Below are 21,931 nucleotides of genomic sequence, written 5' to 3'. Positions count from 1 at the left end.
AGCAATAAACTGGCCGGTGCAGTGGCTCACACCTGTAATCCCAGCACTTTGGGAGGCCAAGGCAGGCAGATCACTTGAGGTCAGGAGTTCGAGACCAACCTGGTCAACACGGTGAAACACTGTCTCTACTAAAAAAAATACAAAAATTAGCCACACGGGACAGTGGCATGATCATAGCTCACTGTAGCCTCAAACTCCTGGGCTCAAAGGATCCTCCCATCTCAGCCTCCTGAGTAGCTAGGATAACAGACATACCACACCCAGCTAATTTTTAACATATTTTGTAGAAACAGGGTCTTGACATGTTGTCCAGGCTGGTCTTGAACTCCTGGCCTCAAGAGATCCTCCTGCCTTAGCTGGGATTACAGGCGTGAGCCACTGCACCTCGCCCAAATTCAAATCTTAGGCCCAAATGACACTTCTTAACTTGAAACTTGAAAACCAACTTGCTTTCTTGTCACTTGGATATCTGACAGTCACCTCAAATTTATCCAAAACTGAGCTCCTTCTCTTTTTTTTAATTAATTAATGTATGTATTTATTTATTTATTTTTGAGATGGAGTCTCACTCTGTTGCCAAGGATGGAGTGCAGTGGTGCAATCTCGGCTCACTGCAACCTCCACCTCTCAGGTTCAAGCGATTCTCCTGCCTCAGCCTCCTGAGTAGCTGGGACTACAGGCACATGCCACTGCGCCCAGCTAATTTTTGTATTTTTAATAGAGATGGGGTTTCGCCATGTTTCCCAGGCTGGTCTCGAACTCCTGACTTCAGGTGATCCACCCGCCTTAGCCTCCCAAAGTGCTGGGATTACAGGCATGATCCACTGCGCCCAGCCTACCACCTTGATCTTAGTTCAAATCACCATCATTTTCCTTCTGGATTATTGCAAAAACCTCTCAACTGTCTCCTAACTTCTGCCCAATCTAGTCACCACACAGCAGCAAGAATGATTCTTTTAATATGTAAGGCAGCTCATGCCACTTCCTTGCCCAAAACCCCCAATAGCTTCTCATCTCACTAGGATTAAAAGCCAAGTCCTGGCCAGGTGAGGTGGCTCATGCTTGTAATCCCAATACTTTGGGAGGCTTAGGTGGGAGGATCACTTGAGTCCAGAAGTTCAAGACCAGCCTGGGCAACACAGCGAGACCCTGTCTCTACAAAAAACAAAAAAATTAGCCAGGTGTCGTGGATGCGCCTATAGTCCCAGCTACTCTGGAGGCTGAGGTGGGAGGCTCACTTGAGCCTGGGAGGTCGAGGCTGCAGCGAGCTGTGATTATGCCACTGCACTCCAGGCTGTGTGACAGAGCGAGACCCCATCTCAAAACAAAAACAAAAAAACAAAAACCCTAGTCCTATAGCTCGTGCCTTAATCTCAGCTACTTAAGAGGCCAGCTACTTGGGAGATGAAGGCAGAAGGATCGCTTGAGCCCAGGAGTTCAACACCAGCCTGGGCAACATAGCGAGGCCTCCTCTAAAAAAGCAGAAACTGAAAACACCAACCCCTATAATGGCCAAGTTGCCCTAAACCTCATCTCCTAGGACTTTTGCCCTCACTCATTCTGTTCTTGTCACTCTGACCTCCTTGTTCTTCAAACAGGCCAGACGTGATCTGATTGCTCTCATCTCAGGGTTCTCTCACCTGTGGCAGCCTCTGCCTGAATCTTCATCCCCCAGATACCTGCAAGCCTGGCTCCCTTACTTCTGTTCTTGGCTCACTAGTGATTCCTTCCCTGGCTACTTCTCAAATGCTTATCACACCCCCCTGCCCCACCCACACGCATATTTACATATTTATTTTCTGTCTTCTCCCCATTATAGAACATTCACTTTCCATAGCTGGGCATGGTGGCACAGGCCTGTAATCCCAGCACTTTGGGACGCCAAGGTTGGCAGATCACCTAAGGTCAAGAGTTTGAGACCAGCCTGGCCAATATGGCAAAACCCATCTCTACTGAAAAAATACAAAAATTAGCCAGCATGGTGGTGCACACCTATAGTCCCAGCTACTTGGGAGGCTGAGGCTGGAGAATCACTTGAACCTGGGAGGTGGTGGCTGCAGTGAGCCAAGGTCATGCCACTGCACTCCAGTCTGGGCGACAGAGCAAGACTCTTTCAAAAAAGAAAAAGAATATTCACTTCCCAAAGGCAGGATCTTTGGGACAGTTATGTGCACAGCCAATAAGATGGATGTACCAGGAATGCCAACTATAAAAAAAATACCAGGCAGGGCGCAGTGGCTCATGCCTGTAATCCCAGCACTTTGGGAGGCCGAGGCAGGCAGATCATGAGGTCAGGAGATCGAGACCATCCTGGCTAACACGGTGAAACCCTGTCTTTACTAAAAATACAAAAAAAAAATTAGCTGGGCGTGGTGGCGGGCACCTGTAGTCCTAGCTACTCGGGAGGCTGAGGCAGGAGAATGGTGTGAACCCGGGAGGCGGAGCTTGCAGTGAGCCGAGTAAGCCACTGCACTCCAGCCTGGGTGACAGAGCGAGACTCCGTCTCAAAAAAATAAAAAAATTTTAAAAAGTACCTAACATAGTAATATAGGGGCACATTATTTCTAATAATGAGTATCATAATATTACTGTTCTTTCTGAATAAACTCCTCTTCTCAATCAGCATTTCTCCCTTGCCTTTTAGATATTCCTACACTGCCAACTTTTCTCTTCTGAAACCAACTTCTTTCTTGCAAAGCCACAGATTTAATCTCAGACTCACTCAAATAAAGAATTCATATAAAGTATCTGTCTGTAATACAGTACTCTCATCTATTTTTTTCTGGCTATTGCTCAGACTTCTGAGATCCTTCTTTATTTATTTAACTTTAATCTCTTGTTTTCTTAGGATCTCAACTTGCTTTCATTTTCTTTTACCTCTAAGCTCAGCAAGGAAGGGCTTCAGTTTGGTTTGGGAGTCAACTACTTTTCTTCCCCTCCTATTTGCCCCTTCTTAGACCCTTTCCTTAATTTTTGAGTTCAGGAAATCATAAATCTGTCTACTCAATCACACCTTTGTTACTTTTTGTCTTCTCAAACTCTTCACTCTAAATTTAGACCTTCAGCTGGGCGCTGTGGCTCATGCCTGTAATCCCAGCACTTTCGAAGAGGCAGGAGGCTCGCTTGAGGCCAGGAGTTCAAGACTTGCCTGGGCAACACAGTGAGACCTCCCCCATCTCTGCCAAAAATAAAAAATAAATAAATAATAAAACAATAGCTGAGGGCCGGGCACAGTGGCTCAGGCCTGTAATCCCAGCACTTTGGAAGGCCAAGGCAGGCGGATCACTTGAGGTCAGGAGTTTGAGACCAGCCTGGCCAACATGGTGAAACCCAGTCTCTACTAAAAATACAAAAATTGATCAGGTGTGGTGGTGCACGCCTGTAGTCCCAGCTACTTAGGAGGCTGAGGCAGGGGAATCACTTGAACCCAGGAGGCAAAGGTTGCAGTGAGCCGAGATCGCACCACTGTACTCCAGCCTGGGTGACAGAGCGTGACTCCGTCTCAAAAAACAAACAAAAACCAATAGCTGAGTAGTCTCAGCTACTTGGGAGGCTGAGGCAGAAGAATCACCTGACCTTAGGCAGTCAGGGCTGCAGTGAGCCCAGGTCTCGCCACTGCACTCCAGCTTGGGCAACAGAACAAGACTATGTCTCAGAAAAGAATTTTTTAACAAAAAATAAATTTACACTTCCAGATCCTATTGTCTACTCTCATCAAACCAATGAATGTCACACAGAATATGTAGTGAAAAGGCATCTTAGCCTAGTGTGTCTCAACAGTACCAGCCTCTAGAGTGTGTTTTAGAAGCCTGTAGGGGAATTTGGGTTGTGACAATCACGGAGGGAAGAGGGAGACACCAGCATGTAATTGCGATGCTAAACAGCCTGCCAGGCAACAAGTCCACACGATAAAATATTGTCCCACATTCCATCAGACTTTTGAATGTCCTACCAGACACTTTCTTCTGTGTCTGAGGCCTAGACTCTAAGTCAATTTTACATATGACAAGCTACTTTTCTTTCATTTTTAACATCAACTAAAATTTCTAAGAATTCTTCCATGAGAAAAACAATGGAAGATTATATGTTGATATAGTCAGAACTTTCTTTCAGCATGTCATGGATTATAAAGTTTGTTTGTTTATTTATTTATTTTGAGACAGGGTCTCGTCTATCGCCCAGGCTGGAGTGCAGTGGCGCAATCTTGGCTTACTGCAACCTCCACCTCCCGGGTTCAAGCGATTCTCCTGCCTCAGCCTCCCGAGTAGCTGGGATTACAGGCGCGTGCCATGACGACTGCCTAATTTTTGCATTTTTAGTACAGACGGGGTTTCGCCATGTTGGTCAGGCTGGTCTTGAACTACTGGCCTCAAGTGATCCACCCACCTCAGCATCCCGAAGTGCTGGGATTATAGGCATGAGCCATAAGACCCAGCTGATGGACTATAAAATTAAAAAAAAAAAAAAAGAGCTTTTACCAAGAAGTGGCTTGTTGCTCACCATTTTGGAAAATGTCACCAACAATAGGCCCTTACCATGCTTCAGGAACCAAGAGAACACACCTGTTGCAGTTGCAGCTTTTACATTTATAGTTATTGTGTATGGGTGCAAGCAAATAACTACTTCCTTGTATTTTCCACTGTAGACATGTTTCAGACTTTATCTTTTGAAATATATATTATTTTGCTATTTTAAAATTTGCTCCTTGGTTGGGCACAGTGGCTCACACCTGTAATCTCAGCACTTTAGGAGGCCAAGGTGAGAGGACTTCTTGAGGCCAGGTGTTTGAGATCAGCCTGGGCTACGTAGTATAGCTGCTATCTCTACAAAAATAAAAAAAGGTAAAATTTGTTTCTCCTCTACATTACAGATTATAGCTGAGATATTAGTCTTATTTTGCTTGTAGATGGTTTATATTTTCCCTGACTTTCATCGCAGTTAAAACAAACAAAGAGATCTATTCAGCATCTATAAAGCGATGTCGGCACTAATTAAATTGAGAACCACTAACATAATAGATAAACCACTCCAAGATTTCCCGTTTTCCTGTTTGCTTTCCAGGCTGCTGTTGACCGTATGCCCACACCAAACACAACCTCATTCCCATTTTCTTTACTTTTCTTTTTTTTTTTTGAGACGGAGTCTTGCTCTGTCGCCCACGCTGAAGTGCAGTGGCGCGATCTCACCGGCTCACTGCAAGCTCCGCCTCCCGGGTTCACGCCATTCTCCTGCCTCAGCTTCCCGAGTAACTGGGACTACAGGTGCCCGCCACCACGCCCGGCTAATTTTTTGTATTTTTAGTAGAGACGGGGTTTCACCATGTTAGCCAGGACGGTCTCGATCTCCTGACCTCGTGATCCACCCGCCTCGGCCTCCCAAAGTGCTGGGATTACAGGCGTGAGCCACCGCGCCCGGCCTCATTCCCATTTTCAAGGGTCCTGAGCTTTTTTAAGATCTTAAGCTATTTTCTAGGGACCAGCATGGTATGAATGATAACACATAATACGTGTAAGGACCTTAAGAATTGAAATTGTCTCACATGTCATCTAGTTTGATGCTCACGAAAGTCCTATAGGGATAACAAGTCTTTCTAACTTTTCTTTTTACCAACTTAGTGGATTACAGTGAAAATGAAAACAAACAAAGAAAAAAACCACTTTGCTTATTAAATGACTGAGCTGCTGCCATATCTTCTCTTAGGAGCTTTCAGAGATCCCACAGAGTAAGCCACCAAGATTCTCAAGTAGATAAAACCTTAGCATTTTCTACTTTAAGGTTTATTTTAGCCTCCTAACGTAGAGATGAGAAAACCGAGATCCAAGAAAAGTTAAGCGACTGGCCACGGTCCTGAGAAATTATATTTCGAAGCAGGGGTGTAGGGATATATGAGATGGTCTGTTCTATTACACTCGCTTTTCTCATCGCAAATTTTAGATAAAAAGTCTGATGTTCCCAGAGACAAAACCTGACGCCGCAAGCTGGAGTGGCGAGTCCCGCCCCGCGTGCCTCAAGCCCCACCCCCAGGGCTGTCTGCGGCAGTGCCTGAGTGGCAACCAGCGCCGGGGACCTCGAGGGGTCCTTCGCATGGGCTCCCGACGGGCTGCCTGAGCGGGTGCGCGGGCGGCTTCCGGTGTGGGTGACGAGTGGTGGCCGAAGCAGGGGGACAGCAAGGGACGCTCAGGCGGGGACCATGGCGGACGGCGGCTCGGAGCGGGCTGACGGGCGCATCGTCAAGATGGAGGTGGACTACAGCGCCACGGTGGATCAGCGCCTACCCGAGTGTGCGAAGCTAGCCAAGGTGAGGAGAGGCCGGCTGGCTGTTGGCGGGCGCCAGGGGCTGAGTCACGGCGCGGAGCCTGCTTAGGCCTCAGGGGGCCTGCGGGCTGGAGCGTGCACCCCCCATTGCCTGCCCAGCCCTAGTTGGGCCTGCACGAGTGGGAGACCCCAGGTCGGCCCGGCCAGGGCTGTGGAGTACGCCAGCGCCTGTAGCTTCCCAGACCCTCCCCAAAACAGATGGTCACTTCCCTCCGTGGGACTTAGGGCTCCGTTTAACTTTTTGCCGTTTCTTGGATCCTGTTTAAGTGATGTTTACCTTAGTAGTTTCCCAGGGGTTAAGGCCGCTTCAGTATTCAGGCTACATCAGAGAGTTTCGTTCTGTTGCTGTTGCTCAATCAATGTATGTCGTTGAATCGTTTATGGATCATGGCTATGTGCCTGGTGTTTGGCCAGGAGAAGGGGCAGGAAAGTGATAGTACGAAGATGACTAACACAGGATCGTGTCTTTTAGGAGTTGATGTACGTAATGAATTAGTCAAGTCATCCATGGTGGTGAGGGCCATACAAGGGGAAAGTGTTACTGGAACACCGAGAAGGAAGCTATGCATTCTTAATGGTGCTGTAAGGGAAGGTTTTACAGGAAGGCTGACGTTTGTATTGGGCTTTGAAGAATTAGTAAGATTGAGATGGGGTGGAGTCATTACTGGAGACGGAACTACAAAAGTAAAGACAAGTAGGCACTATAAGAGTTTAACGGGCTTTCCAAGAGACAAGGATGGAGAAAGGTGATAAAGTTGGTACGTATGTATAGCTTAGGTTCAGTATGCTTGCTGAGGGAGAGCCATAAATTCATTAAGAGCTTTCTAGCAGCTAGCATCAACAAAAATCAGTTACATAAGGGTGGGAAGACTCAACCGCCTCCAATGCCAGACAGATAACAATAACTGGTATTTGTTGAGTAGTTTCTGCAGTGTCAGGCACCGTGCTTACATGCGCTAAGCCGTTTGATCCTCACCTCAGCCCTGTGCGATGGCTATTACTATTATCCTTATTTTATAGGTAAGAAAACTTGGGCTAGAAAAAGTTGAATCACATGCCCCAAGATCATACAGCTAGTAAAGTGGTGAAGCCAAGAAGTAAACCCAGGCAGACCGATTCTAGATTCTGGAGCTGGTGCCCTCACACACCATGCTGTCCTGCCTAGAAGCCTATTGTAGTGAAAACCTGAATTTTTTTTTTTTTTTTGAGACGGAGTTTCACTTTTTTCACCCAGGTTGGAGTGCAGTGGCGCAATCTCGGCTGACTGCAACCCCTGCCTCCCGGGTTCAAACGATTCTCCTGCTTCCGCCTCCCGAGTAGCTAGGACTACAGGTGCCACCACACCCGGCTAATTTTTGTACTTTTAGTAGAAACGGGGTTTCACTATGTTGGCCAGGCTGGTCGCGACCTCCTGACCTAAAGTGATCCACCTACCTCTGCCTTCCAAAGTGCTGGGATTACAGGCGTGAGCCACCGCGGCTGGCCAAAAACCTGAACTTTCGAGCACCTGCCCAGGAAAAGGAGGCAGCAGATCTTCACCTTCAGATAATCTTTGCCAATTGGGGATGAAGGCCGAGCCTTGTCGATGCTGCTAATTTGAGGGAGAAACCAGGAAGATGAACTTCTCATGAAATACCTTAATATTTAGAAATTGGATACTAATCTGTCGTATTAAAATACTATTTGAGCCAATACAATGTAGCTAGAACAAAACATACAGGCCAAAGTCAGCCCCTGAACCTCCACTTTGGAATTAATAGAATGGTAGTGTCCGTAAGGAAGAAACAAGTAATTTGCTCTGGAGAAGCACAACCAAATCTTCCTTTTATGAATTTCTGTTAATACCAGTCTACTGTGTGCAAGACCTAGTCAGTGTTAGACACTATGAGAAGTACAGAGATTATTAGACAAAGCTCTTGCCCTCAAACAGCTTATAGATCAGTAAGAAAAAAGACTTCACTGCTACAGTTGTTCTGGTGATCTTATGTAGCATTTATTCCTAAATAATTGGTGTTGTGTTCCAGGCTGCTGAAAAACTTGCAAACTCCAATACCATATGCTTTTTTAGGTGTCCAGTGGGTAACAGAAGTGTTTAAAAAAAAGAATGTTGGGGCCTGTTAAGATAAATACATTTGAATTTTGATTTTTTTTTTAAGCCAGTGTGCCAGCTGAATAAAACAAGGTATATGTTGTGGGAGGGTATACTTTTTGTTTTTTGATACCGAGCCAGTTTCAACTTTAAATTAGATGGTTACCCGACACTCCTGGTTAATTTTTTTAAACGTATTTTTCTGTTTTGTTTTTCATTTTTATTTTTTTATTTTTTGTTTCGAGACAGAGTTTCACTCTTGTTGCCCAGGCTGGAGTGCAGTGGCACGATCTTGGCTCACTGCAACCTCCGCCTCCCGGTTTCAAGCGATTCTCGTGCCTCAGCCTCCCAAGTATCTGGGATTACCGGCATGCACCACTATGTCCAGCTTATTTTGTATTTTTAGTAGAGACAGGGTTTCACCATGTTGGTCAGGATGGTCTCAAACTGCTGGCCTCAGGTGATCCACCCATCTCTCCCTCCCAAAGTGCTGGGATTACAGGCATGAGCCACCGTGCCCGGCTGCTTTTTATTTTCCATTTCATATTATTTTCTAACCATTCTGCCAAACATAAAAAAAAATTAACATTGCGTTTCTACATTGGAATGTATGGAACAGTTAGTATACATTCTTTTGATATTATTTTGAGCCCATCAATAAAACTATGAAGAACGTCTTGTTATTTTCACTTGTGAGAAAATTTAAGCTTCAGGCAGCTTAAGTGTTTTATTCAAGGCAGATCAAACTCACATCTCCTGGTAAAAAGAATAGTGTTCTTTTTGCTACTACCTCCTTAAGAGATTATCAATTCTATCCTTAATTTCCTTAAGACATTTTTTATTTTAAATGTGAAAGACATTTGAAGATGAAAATTGTGTGTATAGCACTTTGGGAGGCCAAGGTGGAAAGATAACTTGAGGCCAGGAGTTTGAAGCCAGCCCAACAAGATGCTGTCTCTACAACAAATTTTAAAAATTAGCCAGGTGTTGTGGTACGCACCTGTTGTCCCAGCTACTCTGGAGGCTGAGGCAGGAGGATCGCTTGAGCGCAGTAGTTCGAGGTTGCAGTGAGCTATGATCACATCACTGCACTGAACCCTGGGCAACAGAGTGAGACCTTATCTCTTAAAAAAAAAAAGTTGTGTATAGAGACTTAGTAATGTATTAGATGGGAAACCGTATATAGCAGAAGCCTTAGAAAGGCAGACAAATTCTAGAGTTGGGTTGTAAAATTGCCAAATGTAGATCATTTAAATCACTTGTAGTTGTCACCTAGTACAGTTTTATGTCTGTCCTAACACCCATGTTGCAAATGATAATAACTGATATTTATTGCTGTATACGTTTTATTAAAATGTCAGCTGCTATGACGATAATGATATGTACTCATACTATGTTCCAGGCATGCCTTTATAGGTATTGATTTAGTTCTTACACCAACCCTGTGGATTGGTACAATTATTGTGCCCACTTCACTGAAGAGAAAATTGAGAGTCAGAGAGCTTGTGTTTTACCCAAGGTAATATGGTAGTACAGCTGGGATTTAGACCTGAGCAGTCTGGCTGCAGAGCCTGTAGTGGGTTTTTTCTGTTTTTTTTGTTTTTTTTGTTTTTGAGACAGACTCTTGTTATGTCACCCAGGCTGGAGTGCAGTGGCACGATCTCGGCTCACTGCAACCTCCGTCTCCCAGGTTCAAGGAATTCTCCTGCCTCAGCGTCCCCAGTAGCTGGGACTACAGACGTGCACTACCATGCCTGTATTTTTAGTACAGACAGGGTTTCACCATACTAGCTAGGCTGGTCTCAAACTCCTGACGTTGTGATCCACCCGCCTCAGCCTCCCAGAATGCTGGGATTACAGGCGTGAGCCACCGTGCCCAGCCAGAGCCTGTATTTTTAACCATTGTACCGCCTCTGTGATTGGCGTGTAAGCACCCTGTGTCGGGTTGATGGGGTGTTAGTAAAGTGATACTAGTTCTTGATGGTGGTTATCTCTTCGCCTTGTATTCAGGAGTTAAAAATTAAGGAGGGCCTTGTCTGAACTGTAAAGATATGGTATTTAGCAGTTCTTAATATACTGAGGCTTTCTCATCCTCTCTTTTTGATTATGTTGTATTTGGCACATGGTTATTTGGGGACTACTTACATTCTTAAATTGAATGTATCCTTTGATTCTCCTTCCTCTTAACCCATTTGTGCCGGAGGTTGCAAAATCTTTTTTGTGAAAAATCAGATCTTGGCGATGACCTTGAGCAGTAGGATATAAATAACTCCCACAAGCTTAGCGTTCCAGTAATGGAACACTAGGCCTAAATGTTAATGTCTTTTCCTCCCTCCCTTCCTTCCTTCCTTCCTTTTTTTTTTTTTTTTTTTTTAGATATGGGGATGTCAAACTCTTGGGCTTAAGAGATCCTCCTGCTTCAGCTTCCTGAGTAGCTAGTAGTGCACACCACTGTACCTGGCTTAATGTCTTTTCATTTCTTTTGGTCACCTGCAGCCTCTTATGGTTAATGTCAAAAATAAAGAGCAAGTGAAATGTAAAACAGTTTACATTGTTAGCAGCTTAAACAAAAGAGACCCCTTTAAGGAATAGTCACTTTAAAAGTTGGACTATGTAGAGGGAGTATTGGACTGGCTTTAAATTTCAACTATTTGTGGTGACTTTTTTTTTTAGGCTGAGTTTCGCTCTTTCACCCAGGCTGGAGTGCAGTGGCATGATCTCAGCTCACTGCACCCTCCTGCTCCCGGGTTCAAGCGATTCTTGTGCCTCAGCCTCCCAAGTAGTTGGGATTACAGGTGCTCACCACCACGCCTGGCTAAATTTTGTATTTTTAGTAGAGATGGGGTTTCACCATGTTGACCAGGCTGGTCTCGAACTCCTGACCTCAAGTGATCGCCCGTCTTGGCCTCCCAAAGTGTTGGGATTACAGGCGTGAGCCACCATGCCTGGCTGTGGTGACTTTTTATTAGCCTTTTTCTTTCTTATTTAGGTTGTGTAACAAATCATTGAAAGATTGGATTCATTCAGGAATTAAAGGAGGTGCAAACAGAACTTATACTCAACATTGATGTTGAACAAACTCATTAGTTGCTTACATCATTTACAAGGATTATTTTAATGAGAAAGATGAGTCACAGAAGTCACATGTTCTAACAGGTTGGTTTTGCATAGCTTTCTAACCATTTGTTCCTCTGAGTTGAAAGGCAGCATCAAGGAGTTGGAATTTCAGGACCTGAGTGAATAGACAGGAAAAGGAGGAGGATGTTTAGCCATAGGGTAGAATGTGGAAGATTGGGAGAAAAAAGGGGGATGATTTGAAAATTGGAAATTGTATTAAATGAAATGATGGTAGTGTCCTTCAAATAGCACTAAATTGTCAACCGTATAGTTTGTCACATCCTGCTTCTTGTGACAGTAAGAATCAGGAATTGTAAGCCATTAAGATCAACTGAATACAGATCAGGTGAGTGCCAATCCATTCAACACGTATTATATGGAGGTTGGTGCAAAGAGAAGTGACAAGTAAATGAGGATCCAGCCCTAAAGGAACTTGTAGACCACTTAGGAGGTAAGCTATGTGCATCAGTAACTGATACAAGGATGGAAGGATGGACCATAGTATCTGCAGAAGCAGTGGCATGTGCTTGGTGTGATGCACCTCACTGAACTGCAATGATGAACAGTATAGACATGGCATCCCTGCTCTTACAGAGTTTGCATTCTACTGAGATTGGAAAGACAGTAAACATCAAAATAGAATATAGTTTGGGGTAATTGCAGAGTAGAGTCAGTATGGTTGAGTATGAAAGGAAGAGGTACTAAGTGACTACTGATTTTTAGAGAGTGTTATCCAAAAATGCCTTTGTGAGAAAATGACGTTTAATGTTTTGTTGATACTCCAGACTGTGGCTTTAGGCCAGTGTGTGATTCTCTCACATGTATGATGCAATTTAATACCCATGCTTCTGAATTAGAATACCATATATTAAACCACACTCTATTGATCACAGTCACGTGACTAATAGTAATTGCAAATGTGACGGGTGACTGTCATTAAACAGTGTTTTACATTTTAACTATTTTTGCCCTTCATTTTGTTGCCAGATAGTAACCATAGCGATGACTTTGATCAAAGCAAAAGGTGAGATTTAAACTAGCACGGTAGAGGAAGGGCTGCACTCTAGTGGAGAGAGCTTTGACGCTTGAGGCAGGAGCCCCGGATCTAGTGCTGCTCATTCCTTTTGTGGCTAAGCAAGTCATTTTAAGCTGTTTAGTCCTCAGTCGTTTTAATCTCTAAAATGAAGTGATTGAATTAAATAATGCCTAGCAGTCTTTCTAGTTCTAAGATTCTTTCATCTTTTAGGATTTATTAGCCTTCAACTTTGGAGAATTTATAGATTTGTTCATTGTTTTTTTCCTCTGATGAACATTTAGCCAGTATTTATTATATACATAAATCTATAGAACTTTCAGAGAAAGGAGAACTAGGGCTCTCCAAACAGGAAACATTGTTAAAATATGTTAAGAATCACATATTTCAGATTTAATTAAAATAAGTTCAGACAGGGGCCATGCAGTATATATGCTGTGCTGCATGGAAGATTCACGCATGTTTAAAAGTTATCTTGGAAAAATATGGCAGCAGTATTTTAAAAAGTCAAAACATTATTTATACCCGTAATTCAGAAGCTATTTAATAAGTTTCTTTCATCAGTAGAAAAGGATAGTACTCATGTATCATCCATGAATGTTATTAAGATAAAAAAAATTCATTTTTGGTTAGAAAAACAATTTTTAAACAATACTCTTCTCATTTCAATTTATTGTCAGAGGTGTTTACATTATTAATATTAGCATGTTAAATAAATGCATTTAAAAAATTTTTTATCTAGAGACCATGTCTCACTTTGTCACCCAGGCTGGAGTGCAGTGGTACATTCCTAGCTCACTGCAGCCTGAAACTCTTGCGCTTAAGTGATTCTCCCGCCTCAGCCTCCTGGGTAGCTAGGACCACAGGCACAGGCTACCGTGCCCAGCTAATTTTTAAATTTTTGTAGAGACAGGATCTCCCCCTATTTTCCATGCTGGTCTCGAATTCCTGGGCTCAAGTGTCCTCCCACCTCAGCCTCCCAAAGTGCTGGGATTACAGTACGTGAGACACCATTCCTGGCCAATGAGTGCAGTTTTTGTGCTGTATGTTGGTTTTGGTTTTATCAAAATGTGTGGTTCCTAATAGGATAACTTGTTTTAGTCCTGGTGTATTATCATTTATGTTTATATTATTTGAGTTTTATTGTTCCAGTCTCTCAATATATAGCCCAGGGAGAATGTTTTATTTTTACATCTGAGATAGAGATGTGGAGAGGTTAGTGTAAGTTGTCAGAAACTGTATTTCAGTTGGATCAGTATCTGCTCAAGAGCATGACTTTAAGGATAGCATGTGTGGGTGTTCTCAGATGCCTTCATTTCCGGTAAGCATGATTACTAATTTAAAGTCATTGAAAAATTAAGCCATAGTTTCCTGTCTTTTAGCACCAAGCACTCCTTTTATTTCTCTTTGGAACTCTGTATTTTAAAAATATCTGTTAGGGTGATGGTAACTTCATAAAGGAATCATTTATTTTCCTACTTTTTTTTTTTTTTTGAGACAGGTGCTCACTCTGTCGCCCATGCTAGAGTGCAGTGGTGCGATCTTGGCTTACTGCAGCCTTCACCTCCATGGCTCAAGCCAGCCTCCCACTTCAGCCTCCAGAGTAGCTGGGACTACAGGTGTGCACCACAATGTCCAGCTAATTTTTGTATTTTTTTGTAGAGACAGGTTTCGCCATGTAGCCCAGCCTGGTCTCGAACTCCTGAGCTCAAGACATCTGTCCCCTTCAGCCTCCTAAAATGCTGTCGTTACAGGCATGAGCCACTGCACCTGGCCTCTGTTTTTATTCTTTAAAGACACATGTGACTACCACTTAGAGTCTGATCAGAACAGGATCTACCAGATGCAGTGGCTCAGGCCTGTAATCCCAGCACTTTGGGAGGCTGAGGTGGGATGATCACTTGAGGTCAGGAGTTCAAGACCAGCTTGGCCAACATGGTGAAACCCCATCTCTACAAAAAATAACAAAAATTAGCCAGGCTTGGTGGTGCACTCCTGTAGTCCCACCTGCTCCGGAGGCTGAGGCATGAGAATCGCTAGAACCCAGGAGGTGGAGGTTGCAGTGAACTGAGATGGCACCACTGTACTTCAGCCTAGGTGGAAGAGTGAGACTCTGTCTCCAAAAAAAAGAACAAGATAAACAGGTGTTACCACACTGAGTTCATAAATTAGAATCCAGAACAAAGACTTGATGTTTTCTTAGGTGTTACATGATTGTTAATGTTCAGTTTCTCTTAGGCATTTAAAAATATTAAAAATAGCTTATGGGCTTCAAGTAGGGAACCACTGACTGATGGAACCCACTAGAGAAGGAAGCACTATCGTGAAAAGGAGAGAAACAAAACTAGTTACGGGTGGTCCTTTTCCTCTAGAAGAGGCTGTTGATTTTTCCTTTTCTGTGTCAAAACCATTTCATTTTAGACTAGTTATTTGCATTTTTTGTGTTTTTTTATTGTTCATTTTCATCTTTTGTTTTAGGAAGGAAGACTTCAAGAAGTCATTGAAACCCTTCTGTCTCTGGAAAAGCAGACTCGTACTGTGAGTAGTTTACAGGGGAAAGCTCAGTTACCATTAATTTCATTGAACATTGTTCCATTAATTTTCAATATATTTTTACCCTTACAGGCTTCTGATATGGTATCTACATCCCGTATCTTAGTTGCAGTAGTGAAGATGTGCTATGAGGCTAAAGAATGGGATTTACTTAATGAAAATATTATGCTTTTGTCCAAAAGGCGGAGTCAGTTAAAACAAGTGAGTTCATGATCATGTCTGCTCCAAACACAAAAGCATTTGTATTTCAGAACTTTTCACAAGCTCTTCTGTAAGTCTGTTTAAAATGTGTTAAGTCAACATTGTAACATCCTAGTGGGTGTTTTAAAATTCAGTCCACATTCTCACAATGATATGACTGTTTTATGTTTTTTCTTCTAGTCTTTATATGTTTGCATATTTTAAAAAATTGTGTTATACTTAGAGTGTTCATACAGCTTTGTTCTATTTTGGTATTGCTACTTTTATTTTTTCCTTATTTATTTACTTATTTTGAGACAGGGTCTCACTCTGTCACCCAGGCTGGAGTGCAGTGGTGTGATTACAACTGACTGCAGCCTCAACCTCCCGGGCTCAAGCAGTCTTCCCACCTCAACCCCTAAGCAGCTGGGACTGTAAGCGCCTGCCACCACACCTGGCCAATTTTTTTATTTTTTGTAGAGATGAGGTCTCACTATGTTACCCAGGCTGGTCTCAAACTCCTGGGCTCAAGTGATCCCTCTGTCTTGGCCTCTCAAAATGCTGGAATTATAGGCATGAGTCACTGTGCCTGGCCCCACTTTTATTATTTTAAATGGTTGTGTTATAATTTATCAAGCTGATATTCTGATTTTATTTAGTCATATCTTTTATTAAACACATCTTTTTATGCTGTTATAAAATTTTTTTTAGTCGTAACTAAATATTTCATTTTCTTATATTATCCCAATATATGATTTTTTTGCAAAACAGCTTTTTGAGTTATTACTGACATTCAAAAACTATGCATGTTGACAAAGATTTCTCTCCTTGGCTAAACTCTCTGAGCCCTCTTCTTGACAAGTCCTTAACCTTGTTCTGTGTAGACTTAAACAAATATTAAGATTGTTTCTAACAGCTCAAGGCTGCATTTCCAGGATGACCCAACCCCCACTTAGAGTGTCTGCCTGAGAAAACTGAAGTCTGCCAAAAGAATGTACTGTTAAACATTTAATCTTGTGTTTGTGTTTGTGTGTGTGTGTGTGTGTGTGTGTGTTTAGAAATGGGGGCTTGGGTCTCGCTACATTGCCCAGGCTGGTCTTGAACTCCTGGGCTTAAGTGATCTTCCCACCTCGGCCTCCCAAAGTGCTGGGATTACAGGCATGAGCCACTGCACCCGGCTTCCAACTTATTTTTGAGGCCATTTTTAGAGAGACTATTTTGCTCATTTTGTTTAGAGATTATGTAAGTTCTCTTTTAGTGTTTTGGTGAAGTTGGATTTTCTTTACTGTTTCCTTATTCTTCTTGAGATATATTTAAATGTTCCCCTGTACAAGTATATCTCATTTTTTACATTTTTATCTCATCTTTTAAATACTGTTTCCTGAGTAGTTTCTGGGTTTTAATTTCTTGCTTTAAATAATAAAGACAATGACATTGTAAAAGAGGATGTGATGGAACCAAAAATAGATATATAGTGTTACTGGCCAAATTCCTGATTTTATTAATTAGACTGCTTCTAGGGTAAGGATAGTATTAAAGTGGGTTAAATTATTTTTTGCAGAAGTCAGAGTTACTGTAATTGATTTTGGTTTATTTTTCTTTAGGTAAGTTTACGTGCATATAAAAGACAGTATTGGCTCGGTGCGGTGGATCACACCTGTAATACCAGCACTTTGGGAGGCCAAGGTGGGCGGATTGCTTGAGCCCAGGAGTTCGAGACCAGTCTGGGCAATACTGTGAAACTCTGTCTCTACAAAAAATACAAAAATTAGCTGAGTGTGGTGGCAGGCGCCTGTAATCCCAGCTACTTGGGAGGCTGTGGCAGGAGAATCACTTGACTGGGGAGGCAGAGGTTGCAATGAGCCGAGATTGTACCATTGCATTGCAGCCTGGGCAACAGGATGAGACTCTTGTCTCCGAAAAAAAAAAAAAAAAATACAAGCCGATGTTAAGAATTAGTATAGATTTAATTTAATTGAGACAACCTAAAATATGTGAATGTGAAATTTATGTATTTATTTATTTATTTGAGACAGAGTCTTGCTCTGTCGCCCAGGCTGGAGTGCAGTGGCACCATCTCTCCTCACTGCAACCTCCGCCCCCCGGGTTTATGCACTTCTTCTGCCTGAGCCTCCCAAGTAGCTGCGATTACAGGCATGTGCCACCACATCCAGCTAATTTTTGTATTTTCAGTAGAGTCAGGGTTTCACCATGTTGCCCAGGTTGGTCTCGAACTCCTGACCTCAAGTGATCCAGCCACCTCAGCTTCTCAAAGTGCTGGGATTACAGACATGAGCCACCACACCCGGCCATGAAATTTGTTTAAATGTGCCTTTTGGTGCCCAGTTCAGTGGTTTGAGAGACAATTATTAGACAAACCATCATCTTTCTCTATTTTCTAAGAAACTTACTCTCTATGGGACAATTTTGAAAGGGCTCCTTAATTAGAAGTCTTGGGGCAACCTAGGTTGAAATCAACAAAAATTTATGTTTTATGTAGTATTAGGACAATTCAAAGCACACATCTTAAACTTTAATTTCTCATGCCATAAAAACTCAGAGCTAGTAGGGGGTGTTGCTTAACCCTTACTTTTTTCTTCCCTTTTTTTTTTTTGAAACAGTCTCACTCTGTCGCCCAGGCTAGAGTGCAGTGGTGCAATCATAGCTCACTGCCACCTCAATCTCATAGGCTCAAGCAGTCCTCCCCCTCAGCCTTCCGAGTAGCTGGTGCTACAGGCACAAGCCATCACACCCAGCTAATTTTTGTACTTTTTGTAGAGACGGAGTCCTGCTATGTTGACCAGACCTCTAATTCGTGGGCTTAAGCAGTCCTCTTGCCTTTGCCTTGTCTGTCAAAGTTCTGGGATTACAGTCACGAGCCACCGTGCCTGGCCCCTGGCCCTGTTAATTTCCAAATGGAGAAACATATTTTTATGTAAAGTGCTTGGAATGTGAAGAGACATGCAGCCTATAGTTCTTGCACCCTATTGGTTAGTAACGTATGTAAGTCACAAGTAATCTTAGCACATCTTTAACAAGTAGTCTTAAGATTTTTAAAAAATTGCTACACATACATTAGGCAATGTATAAGTGACACAAGAGTAATAGGATGTACAAAGAAATGTGAAAGAAGGAAGAAAATATGTTGAGTTAGATTTATTGGGGAAGGCTTCTTGGAGAGAGAAGAATTTGAGTCTCTCACAGCTGGCTAGTGACAACCAGAACTGGAGCCAGGCATGCTCCTTTCCCTGTAACATATCATGTCTTCATAGCTATGGAAAGTTCTTAGGAAACATAAATGTCTCTGTAGCCCACAAAGTCCACTTTTCTCATAATTATTTTTTACCTATGAAATTTATTTTTTGCTTAAGCAGGCTTAGAAAGTAACTTTAAGAAAATAAACTTTTTGGCTGGGCATGGTTTCTCACACCTGTAATCCTGGCACTTTGGGAGGTCGAGGCAGGCGGATTTCCTGAGCTCAGGAGTTTAAGACCAACCTGGGCAACATGGCGAAACCCTGTCCCTGCTAAAAATACAAAAACAATTAGCCAAGCGTGGTGGCACACATAGTCCCAGCTACTCAGAAGTCTGAGGCAGGAGAATCGCTTGAACCCTGGGAGGCGAAGGTTGCAGTGAGCCAAGATCGCGCCACTGCACTCTAGCCTGGGCGACAGAGCGAGACTGTCTCAAAAGAAAGAGAGAGAGGGAGAGGGGGAAAGGAAGGAAGGAAATAACCTTTTCTAGATTGCTTAATATGAGTGGTTTCTGTTCATTGTCTGTCACTTGAGCCCAAGGGATCACTCCAACTGTAACTTCCTGAATGTCTTGCATTTTTTTCAGAGAGGAGCAGGACGTTCACTTATTATTAGAATTTTTTTAATAGCTTCCCCATTGCATTGTTAGCGTATTGATGTGTAGTAGTCCCCCTTTGTCCATAAGGAATATGTCCAGAAACCCTCTCTGGAGACCAGAAACCACAGATAATATAAAACCATATATCCACTATGCTTTTTCCTTGTTGAGAACTTTCACCTTTTCATTTAAAGAAGGCACTTTATGGCTTCGCTTTGGCTTATACAAATGGCCAGCATCACCACTCGTGGGCTTTGAAGCCATTATGAAGTATAATAAGGGTTGCTTGAGCACAAGCACTGCACTGGATACAATGGATCTGGTGTCCAGTGGATCACATGAGACTGAGATGGCTACTGAGTGACTAGGGTGGGTAGTGTGGAGACACTGGACCAAAGGGTGATTTGAGGGACTGCATTTGCTTTCATCACTACTCAGAATGGTGTGCAGCTTAAAGCTTATAGATTGTTTGTACATGGAGTTTTCCATTTATTATTTTCACACCACAGTTGACCATGGCTAACTGAAACTGGAAAGCAAAACCTTTGTAAGTGGGAACTACTGTAGTTGTTGTTTTTAACCCCATCTGATTTCTGTTAATGTATTTTTTGCACAGCTTTTAGAATTATCAAGTTGTGTACTCTTCTAGAAATTACTATAATTAACTTTACAGGCATCCTATGTTTTGTGAGACACTGCATGTCCTAGGGCCTTGAACTTATTTAAAGAGTTATAGTTTACAATAAAACCGTAGCTTTCCAGAATGCCTGGGTCTCTAAATAGCCAGTGTTTCAGATAGTTAAAAGTTTAATACTGCTTGTTCTCATCGATAAATGGAAGTTAAACAGTAGGTGCACATGGGCATGAAGATGGTGAGACCCCTGTCTTTACAAAAAAAACTTTTAAAAAATTAGCTGAGTGTGGTGGCACATACCTGTAGTCCCAGCTGCCCAAGAGGCTGAGGTGGGAAGATCACATGAGCCCAGGAATTTGAGGTAGCAATGAGCTGTGGTCATGCCACTGCACTCCAGCCTGGGTGACAAAGTGAGGCCCCATCTCTTAAAAAAAAAAAAATTTTTTTTTTTTTTTTTTTTTTTTTTTTTGAGGCAGAGTCTCGCTCTGTCGCCAGGCTGGAGTGCAGTGGTGTGATCTTGGCTCGCTGGGTTCAAGCAATTCTCCTGTCTCAGACTCCTGAGTAGCTGGGACTACAGGCATGCACCACCACACCCGGCTAATTTTTGTATTTTTAATAGAGACTGGGTTTCGCCATGTTGGCCAGAATGGTCTCAATCTCTTGACCTCGTGATCCGCCAGCCTTAGCCTCCCAAAGTCTGGGATTACAGGCATGAGCCACCGCACCCAGCTGTTTTTAATTTAAAAAAAAAAAAAAGATGGAAATAACAGACACTGAGGACTCCAAAAGCAGGGAGGAGGATGAAAGGTGAGAGTTACCTGTGTATCCAAAATTACCTATTGGGTGCAATGTTCACTGTTTGGGTGATAGGTTCGCTAGAGGCCCATACCTCACCACTATACAATATATTCATGAAACAAACCTCCACATGTACCCCCTGAATCTAAAATAAAATAAAACCACCTCCACAACAAAAACATTTAGCCTGAGCTGCTTAAACATTAAATGTTTTTCATGGAAATCTTTCTAAGATATTCTGTTCACTTTTCTGCTGCCTTAACCAAGATATACTTAATGTAATTTAACATTTTCTTGATGACTCATGGTCCTAATTATTATTATGATTATTACTATTATTATTTTGAGACAAGTCTCGCTGTCACCCAGGCTGAAGTGCAATGGCGCAATCTTGGCTTACTGCAAGCTCCGCCTCCTGGGTTCACACCATTGTCCTGCCTCAGCCTCCCAAGTAGCTGGGACTACAGGCACCTGCCACCACGCCCGGTTAATTTTTTTGTATTTTTAGTAGAGACGGGGTTTCACCATGTTAGCCAGGTTGGTCTCGATCTCCTGACCTCATGATCCGCCCACCTCAGCCTCCCAGAGTGCTGGGATTACAGGTGTGAGCCACCGCGCGTGACCCATGGTCCTAATTGTTAATGATTATCATATTTGCTTAAAATCTAGATCAAGCATTGGCAAATGATGGGACACAAACCAAATCCCACCCGCCTCCTATTTTTATAAGTAAAGTCATTGGAACACAGCCACGCTCATTTGTTTTTAAGGAGGCGGAGTTGAATAGTTGCCACAGAGACTGTGTGGCCCACAAAGTCCAAAATAACTACTTTATGAACATTTGCAAAAATTCACAGAAAATGTTTGCTGATTTGTGACCTGGATCATAGAATGTTAGTGCTGAAGGGAATGTATTCCAGCCCCTTGATATAACCTGTGGAAACTGAAGGCATGAGGGTCTCTGGCTCTCAGTGTCACATGGTTTTGAGGTGAATTTGGGTGACTGTGGCTCTTCCTCCCACCCAGGTGGTGGAACCGCTTCACCTTCTGCCTTTTTCCTCCTCAGTCTCAGTGTCTGCAGGTCATGGCTTCAAGCTGCTGTGGACCTGTGCTTTCTCTTCCCCTGCTCAGATGCCATTTCTTCCATGCTTTCCTGCTTGGCTGCATCTCTGCATCTGAGGTTTTCCTGACCTTTACTGACTTGTTACGGGGTACTCGGTACTTTTTAGGTTATCAGTGAGATTTCGATGTGATGTTCTTTATGACATTTCGGTGTCTAGAGTTACTTGGGAAGACCAAGTTCGATCATTGCTCTTTGATCAATAAAATACATTTTTTTCCCTCTGTGAGGAATGTATTT

The 21,931-nt window shown here is 42.9% G+C and overlaps 1 protein-coding gene across 1 annotated transcript in view; it reads left to right on the top strand.

The window, feature by feature from the left end:
• Nucleotides 1-6,133: 6,133 nt before the first annotated feature.
• The window catches only part of PSMD12 (proteasome 26S subunit, non-ATPase 12), a 28,260-nt gene continuing 12,462 nt past the window's right edge, over nt 6,134-21,931 (top strand). Inside the window, 3 exon segments of the mRNA NM_001132029.1 lie at nt 6,134-6,298; nt 15,033-15,092; nt 15,180-15,308. Of these exon segments, the coding sequence (NP_001125501.1) occupies nt 6,191-6,298; nt 15,033-15,092; nt 15,180-15,308 (297 nt within the window). The 5' untranslated portion in view covers nt 6,134-6,190.

Source organism: Pongo abelii, chromosome 19 (genome assembly GCF_028885655.2).
Source record: "Pongo abelii isolate AG06213 chromosome 19, NHGRI_mPonAbe1-v2.0_pri, whole genome shotgun sequence".
In the NCBI taxonomy this organism is placed as follows: domain Eukaryota; kingdom Metazoa; phylum Chordata; class Mammalia; order Primates; family Hominidae; genus Pongo; species Pongo abelii.
This window is presented reverse-complemented; position numbering and strand designations above follow the sequence as displayed.